General features: G+C 42.1%; 1 protein-coding gene across 1 annotated transcript; it reads right to left on the bottom strand.

Moving 5' to 3' along the window:
• Positions 1 to 7,450: 7,450 nt before the first annotated feature.
• On the bottom strand, positions 7,451 to 24,871 carry NDUFV2 (NADH:ubiquinone oxidoreductase core subunit V2). The gene is made up of 8 exons (XM_074146266.1): positions 24,709 to 24,871; positions 22,534 to 22,599; positions 16,534 to 16,596; positions 16,334 to 16,450; positions 14,542 to 14,710; positions 12,476 to 12,585; positions 11,510 to 11,586; positions 7,451 to 10,582 (listed from the first exon to the last, which is right to left on the bottom strand). The coding sequence occupies exons 1-8, from the start codon at positions 24,748 to 24,750 to the stop codon at positions 10,489 to 10,491; spliced, it is 738 nt and encodes a 245-aa protein (XP_074002367.1). The 5' UTR covers positions 24,751 to 24,871; the 3' UTR covers positions 7,451 to 10,488.
• Positions 24,872 to 26,214: the final 1,343 nt, after the last annotated feature.

Genomic DNA, 26,214 nt, shown 5'->3' with positions numbered 1-26,214 from the left:
CCTCCCCCAAACCACCCTTGTGATACCATGTGTATATGATACGGATGATTGGCCAGAAAACTTCATAGAATCATTTTGGTTGGAAGAGACCTTTAAGATCATCAAGTCCAACCGTTAACTCCCTGTTGCCCTAATCTAAATGACAGACAGACAAACAGGTACATGACATGTCCAACTGCCCCTAGCAAAAGGGCAGCTGTGGGTTACGGAAGCAATGGTCACTCCACCTACATCTGCCCCGAATGAGCCCCAAAGTCCACAGAGAGCGCAAACCGTGAACCACCAAAGCATTGCGCTATCTGTACGGGGATTAACCTCCTCACTTTTGCAACACCTCTTACTTTTGGTTTGAATATGAACTTTGTCTCCCTTCTCAAGGCACAAGCTGTGCCTTTCCTTAGCAGCATGATGATGGTGGTCCTTATCATCAACTCCCTCGACAGTGCACACTAAGCGTTACACAAGAGAGCAATAAATCACAGTGCTGTTGAACAGTGACCACACGTTTTTACCCATACTTTACTAGAAACGAAGGTGTAGGAAGTTCAGAGACATAAATAAAACTGAGATTCAGAAGTTGGATCTTCAAGACCTGCTACCTGGGTCAAATCACAGCTTTCCACAGACTTCCTATGCCCCTTTGGGTGTGTGGCCAAGCCTCTTTGTGCCTTATCTTCCTCTCCTCACCAGTAAAGCAAGAGAGCAGCACTTCCCTGTCTAAGGCTGAACACATCAAAGATTGTGATGTACCCACATATTTTGGCAATAAAGATGTAGCAGTATCTCAGATAGATAAAATCTCCTGCAAAAAAAATACTGGATTCTTTTAAAAGAGTATTTTTTTTTCAGTTCAATGGAGCTAAAAGAACAATATGCATTATATAAACAGGTTTTCTGATTTAATTACCAGGGTTTCAAAGTCCCCTCCTGTACTTAACACTCAGGGTTATGGAACTTGTTGCCAAGCAATTACCCCTTAAATTTGCTTTAATCCATGCCGATCATTTCCCAGAGTTGATCATTACTGCAGACTTTAATTGCTTTTGTTGGCTTGTATGTTGCTGGAGTTCAAACAGAAGAGATTAACAGGAGGCTGCCAGCCGCGAAACTCTTTGAAAAAAAGGCGGGAAGCCAAGTTGAAAACCTCACAGTGTACTTTATTTCAAGGACTTCCCAGAAGTTGTGGTTCACACCTATATTAACCTCAGAAAAGGTCTGCAGGAGTTAGATCCTGATCTCGCTGCTATCAGTTTTATAGCGGTACCGGCCATCTGTGTTATATGGAGTTGCAGGCATGAAAGTCAGTACAGAATGGGAAAAACAATGCCTGAATCACAGCAGAAAGGAGGATAAGAACATTATCTCCAGATAGAGCAGTATGTGAGGCAACCAAGATACTGACTGCATGTAAATCGCAAGCCCATGTCAATAGGAGAGACGGTCCCAGACTGTCACTCCTTGTGTGGTTTGGGTTTGCAGGTCATTGGGAAAGAAGGGCACTCTCATTCCTACCCCGAACACGCAGTCCGCTTCCCATCCCTTCAGATCACATCATTTATCTTCAGGAAGCTGCCAGGTGCAGCAGGAAGCTGGATTGCGACTGTGATAAAAGCAATCTTTTCCTTCAATAACATGGTTTATCTATTAAGTGAAACTGCTTTTAGAAGAGGCTCAGTATGTTTGCAACATCCCCCCGGTAATGAGGTTAATGGGCCCGATACAGCTGATACTGTGGAGCGTTCATCAGGAGCATCTTCATTTAAACACCAGATATATTTCCAGCCATTCAGCACTTTCCCATCTAACTCAAACTCATCCATTTCTCTGTTTTTCAGTTTGTTTCTCACAAGAACTTTAAAACCCCCTCTAGACTTCCCTACTCTTAACACAGTTTCAGGCTAATATAAAAGAGAGGGAAGTTTTGTCCACACAATACATTTTTCTTCCCTCCCACACCATCATTATCTCTTTTCCTTTGTAGCTCAGTAACACCTAGAAGCTTTGGCAGCGCACCAGGGGTTTCACCAGTGCTCGGCATTGTACAGCTACATGGCAGTCTCAGGCTCTAATCAGGTTGGTATCACAAAACCGCAGCAAAGGAGTGACTATGTATATAGACGCAATACGCTTGGGAATGGGCAAAAGCTGGGAAGAAGAACGTGGAGGAAACAAAACATACATTGCATAAAAATACGATGAGGGATAACTGGATCTACAATAAGTTAGTGGTGGAACACCGTCATGATAGAGTCACAAAGTTATGTTTACGTGGAAGGAACACATTGGTAGGTGCTACAGCCACCAAACGATTATCAGTCATACTGTATGTTTACAAACAGCTGTGCCATGACAAGATCAGAATTTATAGGGAGGGGGAAAAAAAGAGCTAACTTCCTGGGAAATTGAACCTCATCCAGCATAAGGGGAGCCTAAAGCAGTCCTAATTTTTAGCTCAGGACTCAAGAAGAATGCTTTCTTACAACTCCCAGTAGAGGTAGCCACCACAATCTCAGGGTAAAGGCCTGGAGTGAGAGATGTTACAGTTCCCGTGAAAGCAAAAGATTGCATTCTGCGTGCAGAGAGACTGCAAGAGGCAATGCTCCAAAGTCCTTCTCTGTTCTCCTTCCTTGTCTAGCTAAACAGACATTTGCTATCTACAAGAACAAACAGATACGTTCAACAAGGAGGTGCAATTGTGCTATGATACTATGTTAGACAACATTTAGCATGCAGCTTGCTACCCTTCGACAATTATTTAAGCTGAACAAAATGGGCAAATGAAAAATAAGGTTTTGTATACCTTCCTAGTACTTACCCTGACGGCGAAAAAAAAAAAAAAAAAAAAAAGACACAGTCAGTGGGTTTACCATTACCTTCCCAATGAAGTATTCTGCTATACCTCAAACCCTGCAATTTTATTTGAACAGTTAGTTTCCCAAACTCACACAGAAACCTAATGAATTCACACAGGGTGACATTAAAGGTCTCCAGCTCATCAAGCCACGAGGTTAACTGGAGTGTCTGGGTTTCCATCTAAAGAATGAAGAAAAGCAAGTGACACCCAACATCTGCACAAGCCTCAAATAATAAGAACAGGTGAAATGCCGTGATGTCTCACACCATTCTGAAGATCTATTACTCTGGGGACTCTTACCCGCTGAACTACAGCACATGGACCCGCTGAACTACTACTACAATGGAAGAAGGAAAGAAAGCACAGGATGCTTAGCTCTTTGCAGCTGCACAGCACCTGTGGGTAGCTCACCACATCCATAGAGTAACCTAGATGTGAGGACCTAACGTAACTAAGATGTGAGGACAACCAAGCTGCCAATGTGTCTACTGAAAAACACCCAAAGCCTTGCTGCTTCAAAACAAGAGAGCAGAAGAGAACCCCACCTCCAAATCACGACATGTCAATAATACTGAATTATTTTATTAAAAAGTTAATGATTTCTTATAGACATGATGATCTCACCCTTTTCTAGCATTCCAAGATTAAACATTTCTTTCCTGGAACATAAGTACATTTGGACTGTTCCACATCTGTCTGATAGCTTTTTGTTCCTACAAGCATCACATCTTACTCACTTGCCGTCATTAAAGTGTTGTTTTATCCCATAAACTATCTTGTAATTCAGAGGTCTAAAATTCAGATTTTCCTCCACATCACATGGCCCGCAGAAGAAAGGCACAGAACACCGTGACAGCATACAGGCATTTTCCCACAAGACCTCTAGCTGATAACACTGAACTAGTCATGTCATTTAAGAGTTTAAATTAAAAAAATAAGCCTTTCCTTTCTTATTAGCTACCCAGCCCTTAAAAAAAAAAAAAAAAAAAGCATTAGCAATGGTACCTAGAGAGTCAGGCTAGAACTAGAATGAAGAACTGTGCAACTGAGCCTCGCATTCTCTCATTTCTTGTCCTTCCTTTGTTGCCTGGTGTCACCTGTGCTGTGCGAGGTACCGTGCTCCACCTCAGCGGCGGCTGCCTGGTACTGGCAGCCCAGGCGGCTGAACGTATTATTCTGCAAAACAACCGAGCCACCCTCGAGCATGTCACGGAAGGCACCAGAAACGCCTCACCCGCTCGCCCCGGGTCTCGGTGCGACGGGGGCGGGCAGGCTATCCCGGCGGGGCGGCACGGCCCAAATCGGCGGAGCAACTCCCGAGGCTGCAGGGAGCTGCCGAAATTCCCGATACGGAGGCGGGGCGGCGGCCTCTGTGTGTGTGTGTATGCATGTGTATGTGTGTACACCGCCATGCCACGCTCGGCACCCGCGCCCCGGCCGCCCTGCAGCCACCTCCCTCCCCACAGCCCCAGCCCTGCCTCCAGCCGCAACCGCCGCCCCGGCCCCCAGCACCCGCCGCCCCCTGGCCGCAAGCGGGCCCTGCTCCGGACGGCGGGGCAGGGGCTGGGCTCGGCGTGCGAGAGGCGCGGCCGTCAGACGGTGACAGCGGCGGCCATGGCTCCCTCCGCGGCACTGACAGGCTGAGAGGGGAGAGCCGTTGCCCGCCGCCGCCGTGTCTCCCCGGGGACAGGCCCCACCGCCCCGCCAGGCTGGGCAGGGGAGGCGCGGTGCCCACCGCCGGGGAGGGCAGGGCAGCGGTTACGCCCCCCCACCCCAAGGCGGGCAGCGGGTGAAGGCTCCCCGGACGCCCCGCCGTTCAGAGACAGGGGGGCGACAACCGGCGGGCGGCAGGTGGGACCGGGAGTCCCCGCCGCGTATCGGGAAGGGGTGTGGAGGTGCGCTCCAGTCCCTACCTTCTCCCGGGAGCCGGCGGCGGGACGCGTCCTCCCTCCCTCTCTCCGTGCGGATCCGACAGAGGAACGGGTGCCGCTCGCCGCCACCGGCGATGCCCAGGGGCTCAGGCTTAGCCCCAGCTCCGGCGGCTGTGGATGTCGGGTTTGAAAACACCCCTCCTCCTCCGCCGCCGCCGCCCTCCCTCACCCCGCGCTGCCGTTGCCGCTCCCCCCCTACCCCTCCCCTTCCCCAACAGCCGCTGCTGGAGTAGCGCTCCGCCAGGCTCCCATTGGCCGCGCCCCACCCACGTGGCCCCCACACAGGGCGGGCGAGCGCTGCCGCGAACGTTACACCGCTCGGGCGGCGGTTGGGGCGGGAGCGGCGGTTGGGGGGGCAGGGTTACTGCAACGCTCTGTTCCCCGTGCTGTGAGGGACGGGCACGGACGCCCTGCCGGGGTCCTCGCCGCTCGTTCCCGTCCCCACCCTGGGGGAATAACGGGCTCGCAGGATGCCCAGGGGCGTGAGGGAAGAGGGTGGCGACGGGCGGGCGGCGAGCATCGTGCGCACGCGCCGGGGCAGCTGCGCTCTCGCCTTGGCGGCGGCCGCTGGAACTTTCTGGAAATGGCGGCGGCCCCGGCTGCGGGCGCGCCTAGGTCGTGGGGCAGGGGCACGGGCAGGGACGGGGCGAAGCGACGAGAGCCTTCCTATCCCCGCAGGACGGCAGCCGACCTACAGCCACCAGCGCGACCCGCCGGTGGCGGCCGCTCCCTCCCCGGGGAGGGGTTTTCCGGCGGCGATGGCGCAGTGAGTTTTTAACAACCGACGCCGTGCGCGTGCGCGGCGGCGCGTCCAAGTGAGGCGGGTGCGGCTGGTACCGGCACCGGCGGCCGAGGGGAGGTTGCTGCCCCCGGTGCCCGCGCTCCGGGGGGGGGCTGAGAGGAGCGCTGCGTCCTGGGAGGCCGCAGTTCAAGGGCCCGCAGGTTTTGGGAGAAGCCCAAAGGGAGGCAGGTGTGTGTGGCGCGGTACCGGAGAGCCCGGGGGGGGGCGGAGGGGGGGGCGATCGCCTTCGGGACGCCCGCGCAGAGAGGCTGTGGGAGGAGGAGGAGCCCGCCGCGGCCGGTGGCCTGCTCGGTGCTTCCTCCCGAGCCTGGCGTTGTCCGGAGGCAAGAGTCCCGCCTGCCGCTTCACATCCCGGCGGGTGCGGGCAAAGAGCTGCAGGACCTTCTGTGGGTGGTGTGCGGCCCCCAGCTCCGCGGGCGGGCACAGCCTGCCATTTACAGCTTAGGCCCGCTTCCAGTTTTTAAAGAAAAAACCCCAAAACATTACAAACTTTAATGCCAGTGAGCCAGGTGTCATATAAATGCATCAGAAGTAGACTGACGTTAGTCCTAGTTGCATTGTTAAAAACTAGTCATTCGTGTGCACTTGTGAAAGGTTTTGCGTTTGCTTATTAAAATAGTACGTGGTAAGACTTAAAGAATCTGCGTGGTTTTATGCTCGGGGTTCTTGAATAATACAGAATGATTCTGGAAGGTGAGTATAGGTGGGCTGTCAGGTGTAGTATTTTGAGAAGGCAGCTAAACAAAGCCCTTCCATTTGATGCAGTCTAAATTGCCATGCTCTGTCTGCTACTGGATTACTTTCATCTGTTACTGCGTAGAAAGCAAGAATTGCTTAATTTTTACTATGCAAGTCAGAAACATGAATCTCTCAGAATTAAAAGATTACTTTGATTAAGGCAATCTATTGTGTGAAGTTCCCCTGTATTCTGATCTCCACCCATCTTGTTTTAGCATGGGTAGAGAATGGCATCACAAATCTCAGCTGTTCCCATGCTGCACAACTGTTTAGGCAAACTTCTCTCATTTGCTTTCAAAATCTTACTGTATAAGTGCTGGTACAGATCATTTGTGTTGTAAAGCAGCTGCCTTCATTTTCATTTGATGCTGTTAGTGTACCTCAAGTACTGTCAGCTCACCAAGAGCAGCAGGTGTGGTGGTACCCATGACCACGTAACAAAGGGAGTTGCATTCACTTCTTTCATGTCAGGTTAATTACAGAGGTCATCGCTTGAGGTGGCAAGCAGATTGAAGAGCAGACAGGCTACCCACTGCCAGCATTAAGTGGAGTAGGAACTATTTCCCAAGGCAGGATGTTTGTTCTCACAGCACTAATGTAGGGATGATACTGATGATTCACCTTTTAAAACATGACAGGCTACAGGTATCGGGCAGTGGTGTAAGATGGCATTTTGGGCCTTGTGCATCAGCACCAGTGGCATGCAGTTCCAGGATTTCAGTGGGGTGTTGGTAGGTGTTCACCGCCAGCAGCTGAGATAACAGGGTAGGAGTCTCATGAGAAACATCTTCTGTAGCAGATGTTAAGATTTGATAATAATATCTATCAGTAACTAAAAAATATGGTTCCTTAAGCCTTTTGTAAGAACTACCATTTGGACTAACAAGCAGCATCAGTCAGTTAATTGCTACCCCCATGTTAGTTTCTCCCCCTTGTTTTCTTCCCCTTCTCCCCTTGTCTCCTTGTCTCCCCTCCCTTCTACATAGCACAGCTGCAAAATGCTTTCGTAGCTGCACTCTTGTTGGTGTGCATAGTACTTCCCTTGATCTGCCCTCCCCAGTGAAACATTGTGCGTTATCAGCTGTGTGAACTACTAGTCTTAATCAAGACAGACATGCACAGAGTCTGGCTGAACTATGTCATTGCTTAATTCTCAGTCTAGTAGTTGAATGACTGAAAATCTCAGACTGCAGTACAGTACAATGTAAAAGAACTGTATTCTAAGAACTTGCAAAATGTCACACTAGTGAAAGCACACACACTAGTCTTGGGTAGGTAACGCCGGTCAGTCAGTGAGCCCAGCTAACATACATAGTGAATTTCATTGCTTCTTCCTATCCCATGACAGAATACCGTTCCAGGTAACATTTTTCTAGCAGTGTGTAGAGATCACAGAAATCCTTCCCATTATCCAACATTGAACGCATCATTGGGTATCTAGTGGAGTTTCCTGTTACGCTGAACGTTTCTTCCATCTTTACCAAAGTAAAGAACCACCACACCCACTCTATCAGTCTAGTGGATTCTTTGTGTGTCTTCTGCTTCCATGTTCTAAATCTTATTGCCTTTCCCAAGACTGTACCTATTTTTCTTAAAATCTTCTCTAGGTAGTCTTTTTTCCTCCCCAGTTAAAGGGCTTTCTTTTACTTTTTTTATTTTTCTTTCATTCTTCCTTCATTCAAGGAGAGGGGCAAACAAGACCACTGAAAACAGAGAATTGGTTCCGTTACTGCTGTGTTACCACTTTAAGGAATGTATTTGTTGCCACTGTAGTTAACTCATTTTTCATTTAACTCCCCACCCAGTACTCACACAGTCCAAGCTATTAATGGGTAGATCGAAACTGCAGAATTAATTATTTGACAAGTTAGTGTCAGCTGCCCAGAATTACTATTAGTAACGCTCTGCTACTGAGGATTGAGAATAATGGAAATTAGGTCCTGTTAATATTTTTTACTTAAAATATTCAATACTCTTAGTAAAAGCAAGCACAGGGTATTATCTGCAACTATTCAAGAACAGAAAAGAGAACTTGGATATATTAATTCTTAATTAAATGGGTAAGATGGGAAAGAAGAGTAATGGTCGTTTGCATGTTTCTCTTCAAATATTTGACAGTCCTATCTGCCCTAAAATAATTCATTTTTAAACAGTGGTGTATCAGATTTCTACCACACAATAAGGATAATGTAAACTATTCTTTTCTAGCCATGTGATTGGCAGACTGTTAGGTGTTGCATCAAAATGACTGACGTACTTGTCTGTGGAACATCACTAACAATCTCCACAGAATGGGAAACCGCTGAGGTCCATGTTCTGCTCATGAGACAGACATCCAGGTGTTCATGTACAGATGGAATGAACCAGGGAGAAAAGTGTGACAAGGCAACAAATTCTGCCCAGCTTTACCAGTGGGAGAAGTCTTGCATTCTAGGGCTTTGGTTTTGTATACTTGAAGTTTCAAAATTTGGCAGGTTTAAACTGTTTCCCCTCACACAGTTATGCAGACCTATCAGTTTCACAGTTACATACAAAACCACAAATAATTGTTGCACGTGATAGTTCCATAACACATGCAAAATCCTCCTTTATAGTCAACGTATACTTTAAAAATAGTTGCCTGCTTTCATACTAGGTTAGAATAAGGTAATCCTGTAAGAACTAGAATACAGCTTTGTTGTTAGTTGAGCAAATAGCTTAGTTATGGACTGAGTCCATCTTTGCATCAAAACGTAATGTTCTATCTCACTTCATGTCTCTAGAGAAGTGTCACATCATGACAGATGCTTGGCCTGCTACAAGGCCTGTGGCTATTACAAACACTAGAGTGACCTTTCAGAAGAGCTTTCAGCAAGCTTAAATTACAGATATTTCAAGCCATGTACTATTTTCTTATATGCACAGTGTTTTATACCACTTATATACAAGGGTTTTTTTTTCATGCTTATTGGGTGACAGCTTCACTAATGGCTTGTAGTTATTTATCAAATTTACTTTTCCAGTTGTATGCAGTTATTTTATAAAATTTAGTAATGTAGAAGGGATAGCAAGGTTTTTCATACAAATGATACACATACACATTTTGCTCTCAGAACTACCAATAGTAACACTACTTGTTTAACAGTAAGACATCAAGGAACAACTTCACAGAGCCTACTGAAATAAAGGTGGGGCATGAACAGACTATGAGATAATCACGATGCAGGGAAAGCTGTAGACACAAAATTTGACTCCGAAAAAGCAGAATAGTTTATGGACGTATTGTTAATCAGAATATCAAAACAAACTAAATGTAATACAGAATAAAATAGAAATAATACAGTTAAGCTACATCTGTCACATTAATTGTAATAAGAATGTAGGTTACACAGCAGATTTTAGAAGAGGCAGACACAATATGGTCTCATGTGACTGACATGTTCACATTTCCTCATGTTGAAATGTATATATGTGTACATATATAAAGCATTTGCTATATTTTACAAGCATGTGTATTGTGTCAATATGCAGTCAATTTTATAAAAAAAAAGTTGATAATTTTTTTTACATCAGGAGAAATGTTTCACACAGATTAGTTCTTAAAAGTAGCTGATACACAGCAGTAAGGTCAAAGAAGGATCTGTGAGTCATATAACCAGTTTCATATATTACACTTGGCCATGTATCAAACTGTTCTTGTATATTCTGTCTTCCCCCAACTGCATACCTTGGCTGTACTGAATAAATTTGTACAGGAAGTGGCTTCTTATTGCTGTTCATTCTTTTAGTAGAGTACTACTGGTATTTGGGGGGAGGGGATTGGGGTTGTAACATGATAAAGATAATTTTCACCTTTGCCAGACTTGTAATTTAGTCAGCTTTGTTGCTTCTTCAAAGAACCTTAGAAAAAGTTGAATTTTCAAAGACAGGTCAAAAGATGCAGCTTTGATCTCTCAGTGATCGTAAGTGCACTCTTTCATTGAGTCACTTTACAGTCTGCAGAACCACTTCTCTTATAATCTAGAATGATGATTATGCTTTGCAGTAGTTAAAACCATGGTTAGATGTTCTAATTGCTGTTACTTTCTTCATTTTTTTTAAGAAGTACTAAAACATACATAATTTTACTGAGATTAAAGTTACTTTATTATTTTCAGACAGTTCATCTTATATTACAAAAATCCTTAGAGGTCAGCTCGAACTCCAAAACCTGGTCCTTTGGGTGGTTCAGTCAGAGAAGTAAGGCCACCAGCTGGCTCACAAGAAAAACGTCCACTCCTGAAAAATGAAAGCACTTTTATTCATTGCTGGTCTTGTTATAACTTCAGATGCTGTTCTGAATAGAAGACAGTTACAAATCTGACTTAAGGCTGAAGTCACTTTTTTTTTTCCTTTCATTCTTCATATTCATCTTTCAGAAATGTGTCATGCAACTTCTAAATCAAAAGGATTCCACATTCAAGTAGTGACAAATGGTTTCATAACCAAAATGCAAGATAGAACTACTAGTTTTATTTATTTATAGGTTAGCCAGACAAAAATGATGCTGATCCTAGTAATACCAAAGGCAGTATCCAACTGTATCAGTCATATTTTTGTTAAAGATGCTTCCCTGTGGTTGGAAACTGTTTTAAGATTATTATTCTTCTTGTATTAAAAAATAATAATAATCATTACAGAAACAATAGGCATAGGTAACACACCCAAGTCAATTCGTCCATTCACACAAACAAGTGTGTAGTTGGGCTAATAAAGAACAATGGAAAAGGATAAGAAAAGCTTATAAATAATAACCCTTTCACAAACTTGCAATCTTTCTGGTTTTTTTTGTCAGAAATCAATAAAATAAAAAAACCCACCACAAAACAACGAACAAGCATTTATTGATTAATATGATCTAGACAAAAAGAATTCAACAGGTGATAATCATTCCCCTGTTAGGTCCTAAGCCAAATCAGAGTCAACATTTTCACATTTTATGCTCCTCTAGCCAGTCATCAAGAACACAAAAAATTATCATCTTAGTTCTTTCCAGTTCTTTTTGGCTTTGAATATAGAGAGGCACTGAATGCATGCCATTGTGTTCAGTAAATTAATAACTTTTAGTTGTAGGTTATTAACTCCAATCACTGGAACAGGAATTTAGTTTCTGTAAAGAATCAGCCTTCAAGACTAGTTGGCCATTATCATGCAAATACAGCATACCTTGGGCCAGGTTTGGGAACCTTGCCAGCCTTCAGCTCATCAATTATGTTTTCAATATCTTTAGGTGTCAGATCTTCCTGTTAAAAAAAAAAAAAAAAAAAGGAAAAGATCAGATCATTGACAAAACAGAGTCAGCAATTATACTAATTGCAGCATTCAGAATTCATCAGATAGTAGCTCTCTTAGGTGTGATCCTAGCATAGGTAATTTTGATCCTGTCTATTAACACGCATACTGGTTCAAAGAGTTAGGAAAATTAAAAAGCCTACTGCCAATTTAATGTTACAATTTTTATTTCATGTAGTTGCAGAAATTATGTTAAAACTAACAATGTTGATGCGGGTCATCTATAACATGGGTTTGTGTTTTCAGCTTCCTTGGTATAGTGAGCTGAACCTCTGCCTACCCACTATACACATCCCATTGCACTTACTGCAAAATGGTGTCGGCTGTGACAAAGAAAACCCCTGTGGGTACAGTTCCTAAAAAATTAATCAGACTGTGATAGTATAATACCTTAAAAATAAGTTTTTTTTTTAAAAAAAGCTGGATTCAGTCAATATATTAATTCCTTTGGTCTGATAGCATCTAAGTGAGCCATAATTCAGAAGTCTAAAAAGTTCAAAAATAGTGTTAAACCAGTCCATACTTTCCAAAAGACTGCTTCAAAGTGCTTATCAAATACCATTAAAAATTCCAGATTTATGGGCAGATCACTATTACAACAGCATCACCCCAGTTGTATAAGTCAAGACAGTAACTGAAAGGAAAAATACATGCTACACTGTGATGCAGATGAAGCGTTCTAGAAAGATGACAAGAAACTAAAAGATGCTCTAGGTCAGAAGTTTTCCCTGCCAATAGGAATTTTAATTAACTGACCAAAACTTCAGAATATGAAACAAGTGAAAATACAGGTAACCCAGCAAAGCAGTTTAATCTTTTAAAAGAGAATGTAATACTTACATAGTAATTGTCATTTATTTGTACCATTGGTGCATTTACACAAGCACCTAAGCATTCCACTTCTATCAGCGTGAAGAGCTTATCAGGTGTTGTTTCCCCAACTTTTATACCTAAACGAATAACGAATACTAGGTTCAGCAATGGTTACTGAACAACATTAATAAAGCATGAGTCTAAATACTCCATAGTCTTCTCATTACTTGTATTTTGGCCTTAAAGACATTTGCAAAGTTAAATCCTCTTAAACGGGTCCAAAATGTTTCCATTAAACAAAAGATGCTAATAAACTGTAAACTCAGTCTTCAGATAAGTTTTTGAGACCTCATTGACAGGTGCAATTTATTGAAAAATAACACTGAAATAACAGTTCTAAGAAACAGAACAGATCTAGTCGGGAACATTTTTAGTAATCCATACAATGGAAAAATAGGGAAAACATAGCTTTCATGTGCTGATATGAAATGCATTAATATACTGTGTTGACTACCAAATTCCCAAATTAATCAAGATCCAAGCATTAACATTGTTAGATACAAATTCCTGAACAACTCTGTCCACATACTTAGCTTCCATGACATATTATTGTTCTAGTGCTATAGATACAGGCCTTCCCCAGAAGGCAGGTTAGCCAAAATAGCATCTCAGAGTCTGATCACAACAAAATTCTCCATGGAAGAAAGAATGCTGAAAAGCAGTTTTCCTCCAGAGTTGTTAGAAGGGGAGGAAAAACCCTAATAAAAGTCTAAGGCCTGTTTCATCCTTAATGCTTTGATTTCTCAAGCTAAGAGTTTCAGTTGAAATTAATCTATCTTTGTAGTAACAAACCAAGACAAATTTTATCTAAATATGCCTATTCCATACAACAGAATATATGGAAAGTTATATTTACAACATGTTTGCCATCCAGAGGGACCCTGACAGGCAAGGGAGGTGGCCTGTGCAAACCACATGAAGTTCAACAATGCCCCAACCCAGGTGCAGGACCTTGCGCTTTGCCATCTCAAACATGGGCATGAGGGGATTGAGAGCAGCCCTGAGGAGAAGGACTTGGGGGTGTTGGTAGATGCAAAACTGAGTATGAACTGGCAATGTGTGCTTGCAGCCCAGAAAGCCAACTGCATCCTGGGCTGCATCAAAAGAAGTGTGGCCAGCAGGTGGAGGGATGCGATTCTGCCCCTCCACTCAGCTCTTGAGACCCCACCTGGAGTACTGTGTCCAGCTTTGGAGCACCCAGCACAAGAAAGACATGGACCTGCTCAGGCGAGTCCAGAGGAGGGCCACAAAGATGATCAGAGGGCTGGAGCACCTCTCCTATGAAAACAGGCTGAGAGAGTAGGGGTTGTTGAGCCTGGAGACAAGGTGGCTCCAGGGAGAGCTTATAGCAGCCTTCCAGTACCTAAAGGGGGCCTACAGGAGAGATGGGGAGGAACTCTTTATCAGGGAATGTAGTGATAGGATGAGGGGTAATGGTTTTAAACTGAAAGAGGGTAAATTTAGAGTAGATACTAGGAAGAAGTTCTTTACTGTGAGGGTGGTGAGGCACTGGAACAGGCTGCCCAGGAAAGTTGTGGATGCCACTTCCCTGGAAGTGTTCAAGGTGTGGTCGGATGAGGCTTTGAGCAACCTGCTCTAGTGGAAGGTGTCCCAGCCCAAGGCAGGGCAGTTGGAACTGGATGGTCTTTAATGTTCCTTCCAACTCAAAATGATTCTATGATTGTATCATCTTACTTAAGGAATAAAACCCTCACAAACAACTTCCATGTAGCATATACCTTAAAAATCTCATTTTGTATATGAAAAAGTGCCATAGCATTCAGAGTCCTCTTCTATATATGGGATAGGGCTTACTTTCTCAGTCCAAGTCGTATTATGATAATGCATTTCCTTGCAAATTGCTTTTAAAACCACTTTAAGACCACTAAATCACACTCCAGACAATACTGTTCTCTAATGATTTCCCTCTATATTTTCAATATGATTGCTTTATCCCTACCATATGAAAAATTCAACTTCATTAAATACAGGGAAAAAAAATTACAAAAAGTATATTAAAATTTGTGTCATACCCAGTTTCTTCTTAATGGCTTCTAAAATACTATCAGAGTCTCGCAGCATGCAAGGCGTGGTAGTGCAGACCTGAATATGGTATTTCCCAACAGGTTTGCGATTATACATTGTATAGAAGGTTGCTACTTCATACACTCTCATTGGGGGCATTTCTAAAATTTCAGCAACCTGTAACAAGGGGAAAACAGACACTATATTGAATTCTCACAGCACATCGGTAAAGACATTTAACAAAGCATTTCAATAAAGTCACCTGTCCTCTGTCTGCAGTAACAGATAAATAAGAGGGAGGGGATGGGTATCAAAGCACAGCTGTATTCAAATGCCAAGAAAAGACACCTGAGTTACTCCGTCTGGAGTCACCCTGCTCACACACAAACTCCTACCAAGCCATGGATTAGCACAGTGAGGAGCTCAAGTCAATTCCCTCCAGCATCAAGCATCATACACAAGCTAGATGTGAGGAGTCAGCTGGGTTCCAGCTTTCGTTGTCAGCTCCAGCTCATACTGCACTTCTGCTCTTTTGCTCTATGAATGAACGAACTTGGACACACCTGCCCACACCAACCCACGTAAGCCTTTTGCTAAGGGAGTACTTAAAAGCTGGTACTACTGTCACCTAATTTAGATACAGCAGGTCTGTCTCAGGTTCTCTGACACACTAGGGCTGGCCTCAGAAACACCACTGCTACATCTGCAGATTGGCGTCACAGCTAATAAATAGGGAGTGAAGTGCCATCTCCATGGAGCCAGTTCTGGTATAAGTATCCCTGACCTCATTAACCTGGAACCCTGGCAAACTGTTCAAGTTGAGAACTGGCTGTGTTTTCAAAACCGTAACTGTTTTATGTTCCAGTCTCTATAGCAGGCAAATAACAGACCATGGAAAATATTTGCACACTTAAAAATCTTAAGATCTTTTTAAACATAGTATCAATCAGAAACTTAGAGTAAATAAACAAAAATTCTTTTCCCATTCAGTATTAATGGAGATTTGAGGCTTTATGCTGCACTGTAGAAACAGTAGCAGACAAAAAGTGCACTTAACTCCTTCAGTAATTTCTGTAATGCTCACAATCGTCGCTTAGCATATCTTCATTGAATTTAAAACTTTTCAGTTTAAAACTGATGTTATGCCAGATTGTAACACAAATTATGATAGATTTATTCATATGAACATAAATGGGAATTTTTTTAATTTTTTTTTTTTTTTGATTACTGTCAAGCCACCTATCACTTTGGAGTAGTGTACTTGCTTGCTTATTTTGAAACAATTTTAATAAATAATTTGGTAAGTCTTCCGGGCACTTGCTATGAGGCGTTATAAAACACTCATGACACATACTACACTAATGGTGTTTTGCAGAAGTCTTGACAGGCCTAGAGATCCTAGTACAATCCTGGCAATGTGTGTAATGCCACTGATCTGAAAGGAGCAACAACCACCATGGTCATCTTTTTTCTTTCCCCAAATTCAGCAGCAAACAAAATGTTTCAAGTTTCTGTTTCTACTTCCAGGATGATTCTGGGAAAAGAGCCTATCTAAATAAAGCTCCTGTAATTTTTGTTTTCTCTGTCTGTATTTTCTAGCAATGGGATAACATTATGTAAACAACAGAGCCCAGAGTTCCTGGGTTAGTTTTCCTTTTTATTTTTTAAAACATAGTGTCACAGGGGATTCTCACAATTGTGTGCCACATGTATGCTTTGATAAATAAACACTATTGTTCTAGTAAGATATTTAAAGAAAACAGTAAAATTATGCTTGAAAGGTAGTTAAGTATGAAATACCTTGTTCATAGCCGATATGGGCAACCATCCATGCTGTCTTTGGGCCAAATCTAGTACTGCCATGACAGCTGCAGACTTGTGTCCCCCTGGGTAGTTGTTTATGATTGCTTCTATTCGCTTTTTAAAGGGAAAGAGGGAAAAAAATGTCAGTACTGATCTCAAGACAAAATCTATGTATTTAACTTTTTTTGTCTGCATACCTTTTGGTTTTCAGGTGTGAACTCAAATGGAGTATCTGGATTATTTTCAGGACTATCTCTGTGCTTCAGGAAAAGAAAAAGAAAACATGTAAAAATAGTGTTGTCAGGAAATTATTCAGGACAAATTTACTGTTGCCAATTATCTTCTCCTTAGACAGCTACAGTTGAGTTGCTTGAATAAAACCAATATATTCCAGACAAAAATTTCATAGTACTCAAGCATGTATGATAAAATATCTTAGGAAAAGTTAGAAAAAATGTTGGTAATTATTTAATCACTTTAAAATAATGACTTATTCCTGTTATTTCCTACTAAGAAAATATTTCTGGTGGCGTTATCAAAACGTAAATTTTTTAACACTGTTAGTATAGTTTGGCAATTATGTTCAAACTTATCACAGGTAGATTAAGAGTGCTCTTGTTAATGCCTTAATAAACAACAAGGAACTAAAACAGCAGCCTTTTTTTTTTTCTTTTTTTCTTTCTTTTCCCATAAGACATTAACTATAAAAAAAAATCACAATTCATCAGGAAGCTTGCTATGTAACTGCACATTCAAACACACATTATTAACCCATTTTAACATATTTTGATTTGTAGTGGATTTCAACATTTTAATTTTAGATACAATTTTGAATCAGAGTGGAAGAAGCAGAATTTTGAATTAATATTTCCAAAATAAGACAGTCTATTTTTAAGATGGTCTTCTAGGAAAACATCAAATTGAAATTAGTTATTCTATTTTCGGAAAACAGAAATTTGGAAGTCTTGAAGAAAGTGACATTTTCCTATAATAAAATACTGGTTTTGATGAAAATCCTTATCCACCAGAAAAACTTCTTGCACAAAGTTTTCAGTTATTTCTAAGCAGCTCATTATGGTATCCTTGAAATACCCATAGCTAGGTTTAATTCCAAAATTTATACAGCTTTCAAGTTGAGAAAGTTTCAAATTAAATAGAAAGGAAGAATGCAAGCTATGCTTGAGGCTTGATGCTAAATGCAATCCACAACCAGATAATAATAAATGCTTTAAAAGTATATTTAGGATAAAGAAACCCATTCTGTTGACTTTCACTTTGATAATTTTCTCAAGTAGCCTAGGGTGATTTTGCAGTGTCCACACTGCGTTACTAAGCAGCAAAGGATTTAGTGAAAAATCTTAACACTGCAAGATACCTACATACTGAAAGATTGTAATCAGCGTGGAACTTAAAATATCTATGGTCCATAGCTATTTCTGGATTTAGAAATTTTAACATGGAAATATCAAAAGACCAAATACTTAATTTCAATTACATCTGTTGGTCTAGCAAGAGATTCCCTTTGCTTATATCCATATCCTGAAGCAGACAGTACTACCTAGTACCACCATCAATTTGAGAGCATGTACTGCTACCACAGTTCCAATTCAAATATAAAAGTACAGTCAGTATCTACTTCTCCACCAAGGAAGTCTTTCCCCTAATACCAGGAATTGCAGGAAGATAACCAATTCCCTTTGAACACACTAATATTTTATTAAGTATGAATGTATTACTTATTGTGAAGTCTACAACATAACATAAACCAGCTTTTTAGGAACACAACTGCCACTATTTTAGACTGACCCTTCCAGATACAGGATTTGACTCCTCATATGTAGTGCTGATGAGGGTTTTCTGCCAATTTAATGGAACTTCTTAAAAAGAGGCTGATGGAGGAAAAAACTGATAGGAAATACTGCGCAACTTTTAATTTTTTCCCCTTACGGACCTGTTCTATGTCGTAGCTACACAGATCAAATCCATGATTCATGATAAGTATTTCCAGCACTTAATTTTTCTTTCTCACATCTGCATGCCTGTTTTATTTCAGGTTGCTGTTTTGCCTTCCATAGCTATTTGATAGTTACAATCGCACTTGATCTTCATTTCTTTTGCAAAAAAGTGTATTTATTAAAATCTGTCTAGAACAGCTGTTCTTTTCAGTGTATCATCTCTAAACTGATATCTTTAAATACCCTACATGTGAAGAGGAATAATGAAGACTTTGTATCTGAAGCTAGTTTGCCACACAGTCAGTTCTGTGCAGCAAGAGTCAAAGATACGTTGTAAAGGCTACAGCACAGGTGAAGGCCAAGTAAGGCCATGTCACCTTTTATTGTTTTCTGTTTTCCTAAGTGGGCTTCATCTGATTCTGTGCTGTGGAAAATCTGATAGTTTTCATTGCACATTTAAATAGTTCTAGGCCTACTGAGCCGTTAGGAATTTGTCAGTCGCGTGTTCCCTAGTATTCCATTTGTCTGAGGATACACCATTTATCTGAGACTTAAATGAGCTGATGTGCTCCTATAAGTTATCAGTGCATTTCTGCCTGTTTTTTAGAACACAGATTCGGCAGAACAAGATCAGAATTAAGGACGCAGTGTTGGAAGGAATACTGTGTTAAATCACAGAATGGTTGAGGTTGGAAGGAACCTCTAGAGGTCATCTGTGCCAAACACCCCTGCTCAAGCATGGCCACCCAGAGCTGGCCGCCCAGGACCATGTCCAGATGGCTTCTGAATATCTTCAAGGTGGGAGACTCCACAACCTCTCTGGGCAACCTGTGCCAGTGCTTGGTCACCCTCACAGTAAAAAAGTGTTTCCTGATGTTCTCTGAGGCCATTCCCACTGGTCCTGTCACTGGGCACCACTGAAAAGAGCCTGGCTCCATCCTCTTTGCACCCTCCCTTCAGGTATTTATAGAAATGGATAAGATCCCCCCTCATCCAGCCTTCTCTTCACAGTCCCAGCTCTTTCAGCCTTTCCTTATACAAGAGTTGCTTATAAAAAAACCCCAATATATTAAGGCTTCCTCCATACACAAACTCACCACAAACAATGGTGTCTGTACCAACTATAGCCATCATTTGTTGAAAAGCAAGGTCAAACTCCACCCAGATATTTTTTCCCGATTCCCTTCTCATGCTCCCAGTTTCTGAAGTCTTACACAGTATGTTTTCATTCCATGCATATCTTGACTGTATCACGTTTGTATTGCAGCATTCAGCCTAACTTACTTCAAGTGTTAACAACTGCACTGTGAAGGCCTACCCAAGCCACAGATGATGGTACTCTCCCATGGAAGGTACTAAGGCTGCTGAATGTTCACCTGGCATTCATTTCACTACACCATCCTGGGCCATTTTATTATTCTTTTTCAGTATCAAATCATCTGTCTTCCCTGACATAGAGAATTATTAAAGAGGGCTGAAGAATTACAATAGAATAACTAGAGTAATTTAGCTTTCATGTATACTGTAAAAAAGTTGGCCTGAAACTTGACCTATGCCCAGTCCAAAACGCTGTAAATCAAAATGAGAGAACTGTGTGGTCTGCAAGTGAAAAGTTGAGGGCAACAACCTGTTAAGAGTCCGTATCAAATCAGCAATGAAATTTATTACTTCTCTTCCAAGGGGAAAGTACCCTACATTGACTATTCCAGCAGAACTCAAGACATAAATCTCTCTTAAATTAATAACGGTGGAAGTGCTCTCAGACCCAAGTATTTCGCTGACCATCTTCACAAGTAACTAAAACTATAGTATAGCAATTATCTAACCTTGTGTACTGAACCTCTGTGCAGCCCTATGATAAAGCCCACATCAGGGCAGTTTCCTTTTCAACACAAGGAAACTCAGTCCATGTGTCAAACACCACAAAGTAGAAGAGTTAAGTTTTAGCTGTTAAGGAGGCCACAGACAGGTAAAAGTCAAAGATAGAGAAGGCATGTTTAAAGAAAGAAAGAGAACTATTGTAAATAAAAGTATCTTTGACATCAGGTCTTCCCTATCCATCAGAAATATAATAGATTCGGAGGAGCTCTCTTAGAGGCTCTAGAGGCAAACAATCTACCTACTTTTAAACCCGATACAGTCTTTCTAGAAGTGTGATCTAGCTGCCTGTGATGGCAGCAGACTGAGTTTAATGCTTGTGAAAGTCTCTTCCTGGCTGCTCAGAATAAAAAGGAGTTTCTGTTTTCTTATTTCTGTATGTTTCTGATAACACATGTACGGAAAAAACTTGCATTAAAAAAGTTTACAAAGGGATAAAAGGGCATGCAAATCATCACTGCCTTTTAATACCACATTTTAAGACAACCAGGTCCCCTGCCAGGCTGTTCCTTGCCATTACAAAACAAATATACTGTATGCGTCTCCCTTCCTTACATATAGATATCATGTATGGAAAGTGCAACAAGAAGCACCAACATGCTTTGCAAAACAAAACCGAGACAGTCCTGTGTAAACTGACATAGAAGGAGGACCACCACAACAGGTTAGAGTTATTCCCAGGTAAACCTACTAATCCTTCACAAGCAGGTTTAAACAACCCTTGACACTTCATCTGCTTGTAATATTCCAGAAAACTAAGACTTTTTTTAATGTTGGGTTTTTTCCTCCCTAGTAAAATCCAGGGCAGGGGGGGGGGGAATATTGGCATTCCCATTTTGTGATTGTGTACAAACACCTAGTGTTGATTAAAATAATGCCTTCAGCTCAACTCAGCAGGAGGCAATTCCCTCAAAATGTGCTGTTAAGTAACTTCTGAAATTTGCTCTAAAGGATTTTAGTTGTAGTTAGAGAAAAAAAATTAGACACACACAATGGCATCCAACTGTCTTCTTCCCATAGCCTTCTACTTTGTAGAAGAACAAATATTACCTGTTGAACACACAAACAACCCCTCCCCACACATAAACAATTTCCTACACTCTTCTAGCAAAAATCCTGTCGCAGAATAAAAATAAAAGGAGTGAATGATGCTATTAAATAAAACAGCTGAATATCACAAGTAGTCAACAACTACACAACTTTTCTACTTCCCTCTCCATTTTTAGGCTCCTCCCTCCAGCAAATAATTTAAACAGTTACATAAATCTTGAAAAATGCCTGGAGAATTTACAAAGCTATCTAGCTTCATATGCCCGGCACCAACATCCATTAGGGTGCGAAAGACACCTTTTGCCTGTCTTCACCAATCTCAAACAACACTAGAGGTTTCCTAAGTTGTCAGCCTACACTGTTTCCTCTATTCCTTGAACACCAGCTCTCACTCCATAAATCATCAGTGACTGCTCATGTTTTTGGAAAAGTATAAGAAGCATGTACTGTAGTCCCATTAACTTCATCTTATGTGAAAAGCTGTGGAGACAGCTGCAGAAAGGCAACAAAAACAATCTGTCCAAAAATGCTGAGCACCTGCTTTCAACAAATTGGTCAATTCTCTAGTAAAGTTTTCCACCAAGTGTTGAAAAAAAAGCCAAATTATTCAGCTGTTGAACTGCAGACTAGATAAAGCTCCGAATGGATCAGCATGGGACAGAATACACCCCTCAGAGATGCTTCAGGTTCTCTTTGCAGGTAGACGGACAACTTTTCTGCTTGACACATTTAGATTTGAGGGCTTTTTTTTTTTTTTTTCAATTACTATTTATACATATTGTGATAATGCCTAATGGTATCAATTATGAATCATTATGCAACATGCTATATGACATATAATACAAACAAGAACTGCATTTTTCAACTGCTAGTGAACAGGGTTAGACCTGGACCTAAAGGTAATTCTGCGGCAAATTTTAGAAAACAAGAAATTGGGCCTGCAAAAAGTTATGAGCTTCAATTATAAACTGAACTAATTTCAGTTAAAAAAGGAAACAAGAAGTGTTTTAAAATTAAATAAACAGTATCGTTTGCAATCACACATCAATCCTGCTAATATCACAGTTGCTATTAATAAACAGCAGTTTTCACTACATAAGGAAAGAAATACAAGGCCAAAAACTAAAATAAAACCTTTTGATACTCCCATCACAACTCTAATAGAACAGTCTGCTGAAAAAAACACTCCTTTGTAAATTCCAGCAGGTTTCTATAGCAAGTTCTGCCCATCAGAAGCTTTTAGCCAGAGTAAAAAAGCATGTGTCAAACTCTTCTTACACATCATCCCTTCCAGCAAGGTACAAAATTACTTACCACAAATAAGGCTCCTCCACTGGCATTGCGCACTGCTGTTCTGTGTAAGTATTGGATTTGTCTTACCTACAAAAAATAAATCAAGTAGATAGTATCAATAGTTAAAAATTTCCATACTGCTAGAGACTGCTGTCAGAACCAGCTTGATTTCTATTCTAATTGTAAGCCATTAATTCTACTGTCATCACGAATAATTTAAATTAAGTCAAGAAGAGAACACTAAGGGCTCTCCCATGCTATTAGGACATTAAATCTCTTAACTCACCTTGACCATTTCAGACAACATAGAAGTTAAAGGATTTAACTCCAAACAGATAATACCCTGCCACAGCTTAATATAAATGCCTTGAGTACTAATTCTCATCAAACATTTTATGAAGAATTTTGCAATTTGTTACTTTATATCACGTCCTTTAAAAAGCTTGCATAAATTACCATTATTGAGATTATTCTCTAGTAAGTATTTACATGCTTCTTCAGCTTTTATCTAACTGAACAGTAAGATCAGACATAAGACAGCAACATTAAGAACCTGAAATAAAAACAGGACACAAGCCATATGCAAGTTGTGCTCAGCTATTCTCTGTAGTCTCCCTCTGGATCAGTCATGCCAAAACAGATCAACACTGCTAGATTCTGGCCAGTATTACTAAGTCATGTGATGATATTATCTTGTCATTCGCAAACATTCTTAAAAAAATTAATTTTATATCAATTTTATATTAATTTTTACATTGAACTCTAGACCAATTTTGATAATTCTTAAAGAGAAGCGTAGCATATTAAAAAACCAAACCCCACCCTTAACTACTTAATTTCTGTTACAGTATAAAATTTGTGGGATTTCAAGTGGATCAGCATTAAACTAGCAAAAATACAGGCACAAGGTCACATCTGAAATCCAAGCCTAAGTACAGGGAACTACAGTGCCTGCTCTTGTGTAACAACTACCTAATCAGCTCAATCTTTTCAGCAGCAGATCATGTAGTTTCACCTGCAGTGTACTTTCACACGATGGCTGCAGTCTTTCCCTGTCATACGATCGGTCCTTCCAGGAAGCACTGGATGTGCTATGCAGTTATGTGTGTTATGTAGTATGCACCCATTTCCTCTTTGCTCTCCATTTCTGGCTCATCTGAAAGCAGCAGCCAGGAGAGCAATTCATCCATCTCCTGTCATTCTCTGTCATAGACCAAAATGAACTGTGGGATACATGGATATCTCTGTGGACTGCAGATCCTTCTTGAGTGCAACCTTTTCCAGGAGACTCTCATGCTGTTGTCTTTATCAACAGATACGAAGCACATCAAATGAACTACACTCCCATACCAATTTTAGTGCCCTCTGTGAACCAGACAACATATAAAATTCGGACAAAAGACTAAATAGTGTAAGTAGAGCATGCAAATGCAACCGAAATTCTGCAGAAAATGCTGAAAAGAGCATATAAATAAGGATTTGATGCTGCAGTATAAAACCTACTAAATGCAAATTAAATATAGCATATACGCAGGTTTGGCTCTGAAGGGGCCACCACCACATTGTAAGCTCTGGGTAAGAGGCAGTCCTACCAAAAGAAGCACTTCAGAGGAAACCCCTTTACTCTATCCAAATATAGTGTACTGCTTCCACGAACCAAAACCTGTCAATTTCAGGCTTTAAGAAGAAATAGGACCAGACTCCGTTTTTTGCACTGGCCTGAAGGACTGCAGTTAGTGTGAAGAGTTGACTCAGGATTGAAAAACAAACTAAGGGGCTTCCTTCCAATGGTTAGTCTTACATAGTTGGGCAAGTCGGAAATATCATTTCCCCTTGGGAAGCTTCCCAATAACCTACAATAAGCACCAAGCAGTTACCGCTGGAGCCTTTTCCACTTGAAGCAGACGGTGCAACTCTACAACCGATCAGGTAACTCCGGCAGACCCCGAGGGCGAGGGAGACACCCTTGCAGCGACGCCCTTCCACCGGCTATACCAGGCCTTTCCTCTCCGGTGCCGTGCCCCGCCGCGGCCCCCCGCCGCTTGCCCACTGCGAGGGCAGCACCCACCTCCCACCCCGCCGCGGCCTCCCTCCTCTCCCCCCCCCCCCGCCTCCTCCAGCCAAGCGGGCGCCCTGCCTCGGCCGGCGGGACAGCCGCGTCGCCGCCGCCACCGCAACAGCCTCCCTCCTCCTTACCGAGCGTGCGGCGGCGGCCCGCAAGGCAGCGCATAGGAACATGGCGGCGGCAGAACCGCTGACCCCAGGCCCCCCCTTTTCCCTTCCCTCTCCTCGAGGCCTAGGCTCGCCCTCCGCACAGCGGCAAGGAGACGCGCCCCGCGCATGCGCCGGCCACGCCCAGCTGCGCGTGCGCGCCCGGGAGCGAGGCAGCGTCCGTTGGCAGTTGGCCGTTGGCGGGTGGGCGTTACCGTGTGGCGGTTCGCGCCGTCCTCCGTGATGGCCGCTCGTCCAAAAGGAGTGGGTTATTGTGTGGCCGGTCACTGTGCTCGGCTAGCAGGTGTCGCGACTGCCTGCTCTGGAAGGAGACGTTATCCGGGCTGTCCCGCCGGCAGGTGGTGAATTCTCGTCCTGTCAGAGCTGGAAGGTTTGTGTCAAATATCAGAAGCCACCCACAAGATCTGTATAAGAATTTTCAGTGAATTTTAACCTTTTTGTGGCATACATCAACGTTAAAAAAAAACCCCAAAAATCAGTTGGGAAGCAAATATCTGTAATAAATAGGGGAAAATTGCAGAAACTGGTGAGATTTTTTTTGTTCCTCTGGTTTCTTCCTTTCTACCCACTTCTGTTTATTGGAGTATTTAGTGTTTGAACTGCTTGCATCTGTTTTGACCTCCCTTGATTAAAAAAACCATGACTAGACATTTGACTGTCTTCTTGGCCTTTGATAAACATTCCAATTTTACAGTAAAATTTGGTCAATACAGTCCAAATATTGGAACAGAAGAAAATCTAAGTGACAGGATCTTCCTTGGACGCAACAGGTTGTTAGAAACATTGGTCACAAGTCCATACTTGTAGAGACCCCTTTATCATTCAGGTCTTATGATGAGGAACGCAAATGTATCTCTTTCACAATTGAAAATTCCTGTTTTTCAAATAACAGCTAAGAAGGAAGTATTTTATACTGATGAGCACTCAGCATTGTGGATTTGCAAAGTGTCAGCTGATGTTCCAACGTCCTTTACCATACCTCCTTCCCTCTGAGGAGAATCTCCCCTGCACTCGCCAACCTCTCCTCTGTCCTGGCTCTCAGTGGTGCAGCCTGATTAAAGTCATGCAGCACACAGTGAGAATCTATCCACATATATTTTACTTTCGCAAAAATTGTGGTGATCTGCTAGCTAACACTGTAAGTATCAAGTCCTTTTAGTAAATACATGATAAAACAAATTCAGCTTTCTTTGCAGTGTTTTACTTCATCCAAAATAACAACTTTTTTTTCAACTGCTTACTTATGTTGGATGACCCTTTTAAACTTCATACAAACATTCAAAAAGGCAGGAAAAACTACACTAGGGCAAACCCTTTTTTTTAAAAAAAAGATTTCATGACTACAGTATGGATTTGTACTGATAAAATGATAAGTGTTAGACAGAACTACAGTGGCTATGCCTATGCAGTTGCACCTGGAGGCCTCCTATAAAGAAACCTGTGTGTTCGGTGAGACAAGAGCCCCAGTAC

This window comes from Numenius arquata, chromosome 4, assembly GCF_964106895.1.
Source record: "Numenius arquata chromosome 4, bNumArq3.hap1.1, whole genome shotgun sequence".
NCBI lineage: Eukaryota > Metazoa > Chordata > Aves > Charadriiformes > Scolopacidae > Numenius > Numenius arquata.
This window is presented reverse-complemented; position numbering and strand designations above follow the sequence as displayed.

Excerpts from the sequence above, each read along its gene's own strand:
- NDUFV2 (XM_074146266.1), bottom strand. The coding sequence starts at position 24,750 with ATGTTCCTATGCGCTGCCTTGCGGGCCGCCGCCGCACGCTCG. Across the intron at positions 16,597-22,533 it reads GTGGAGGAGCCTTATTTGTG|CACAGAGATAGTCCTGAAAA; the intron begins GTAAGTAATTTT and ends CTTTTCCTGAAG. Across the intron at positions 11,587-12,475 it reads AAATAAATGACAATTACTAT|GAAGATCTGACACCTAAAGA; the intron begins GTAAGTATTACA and ends TTTTTTTAACAG.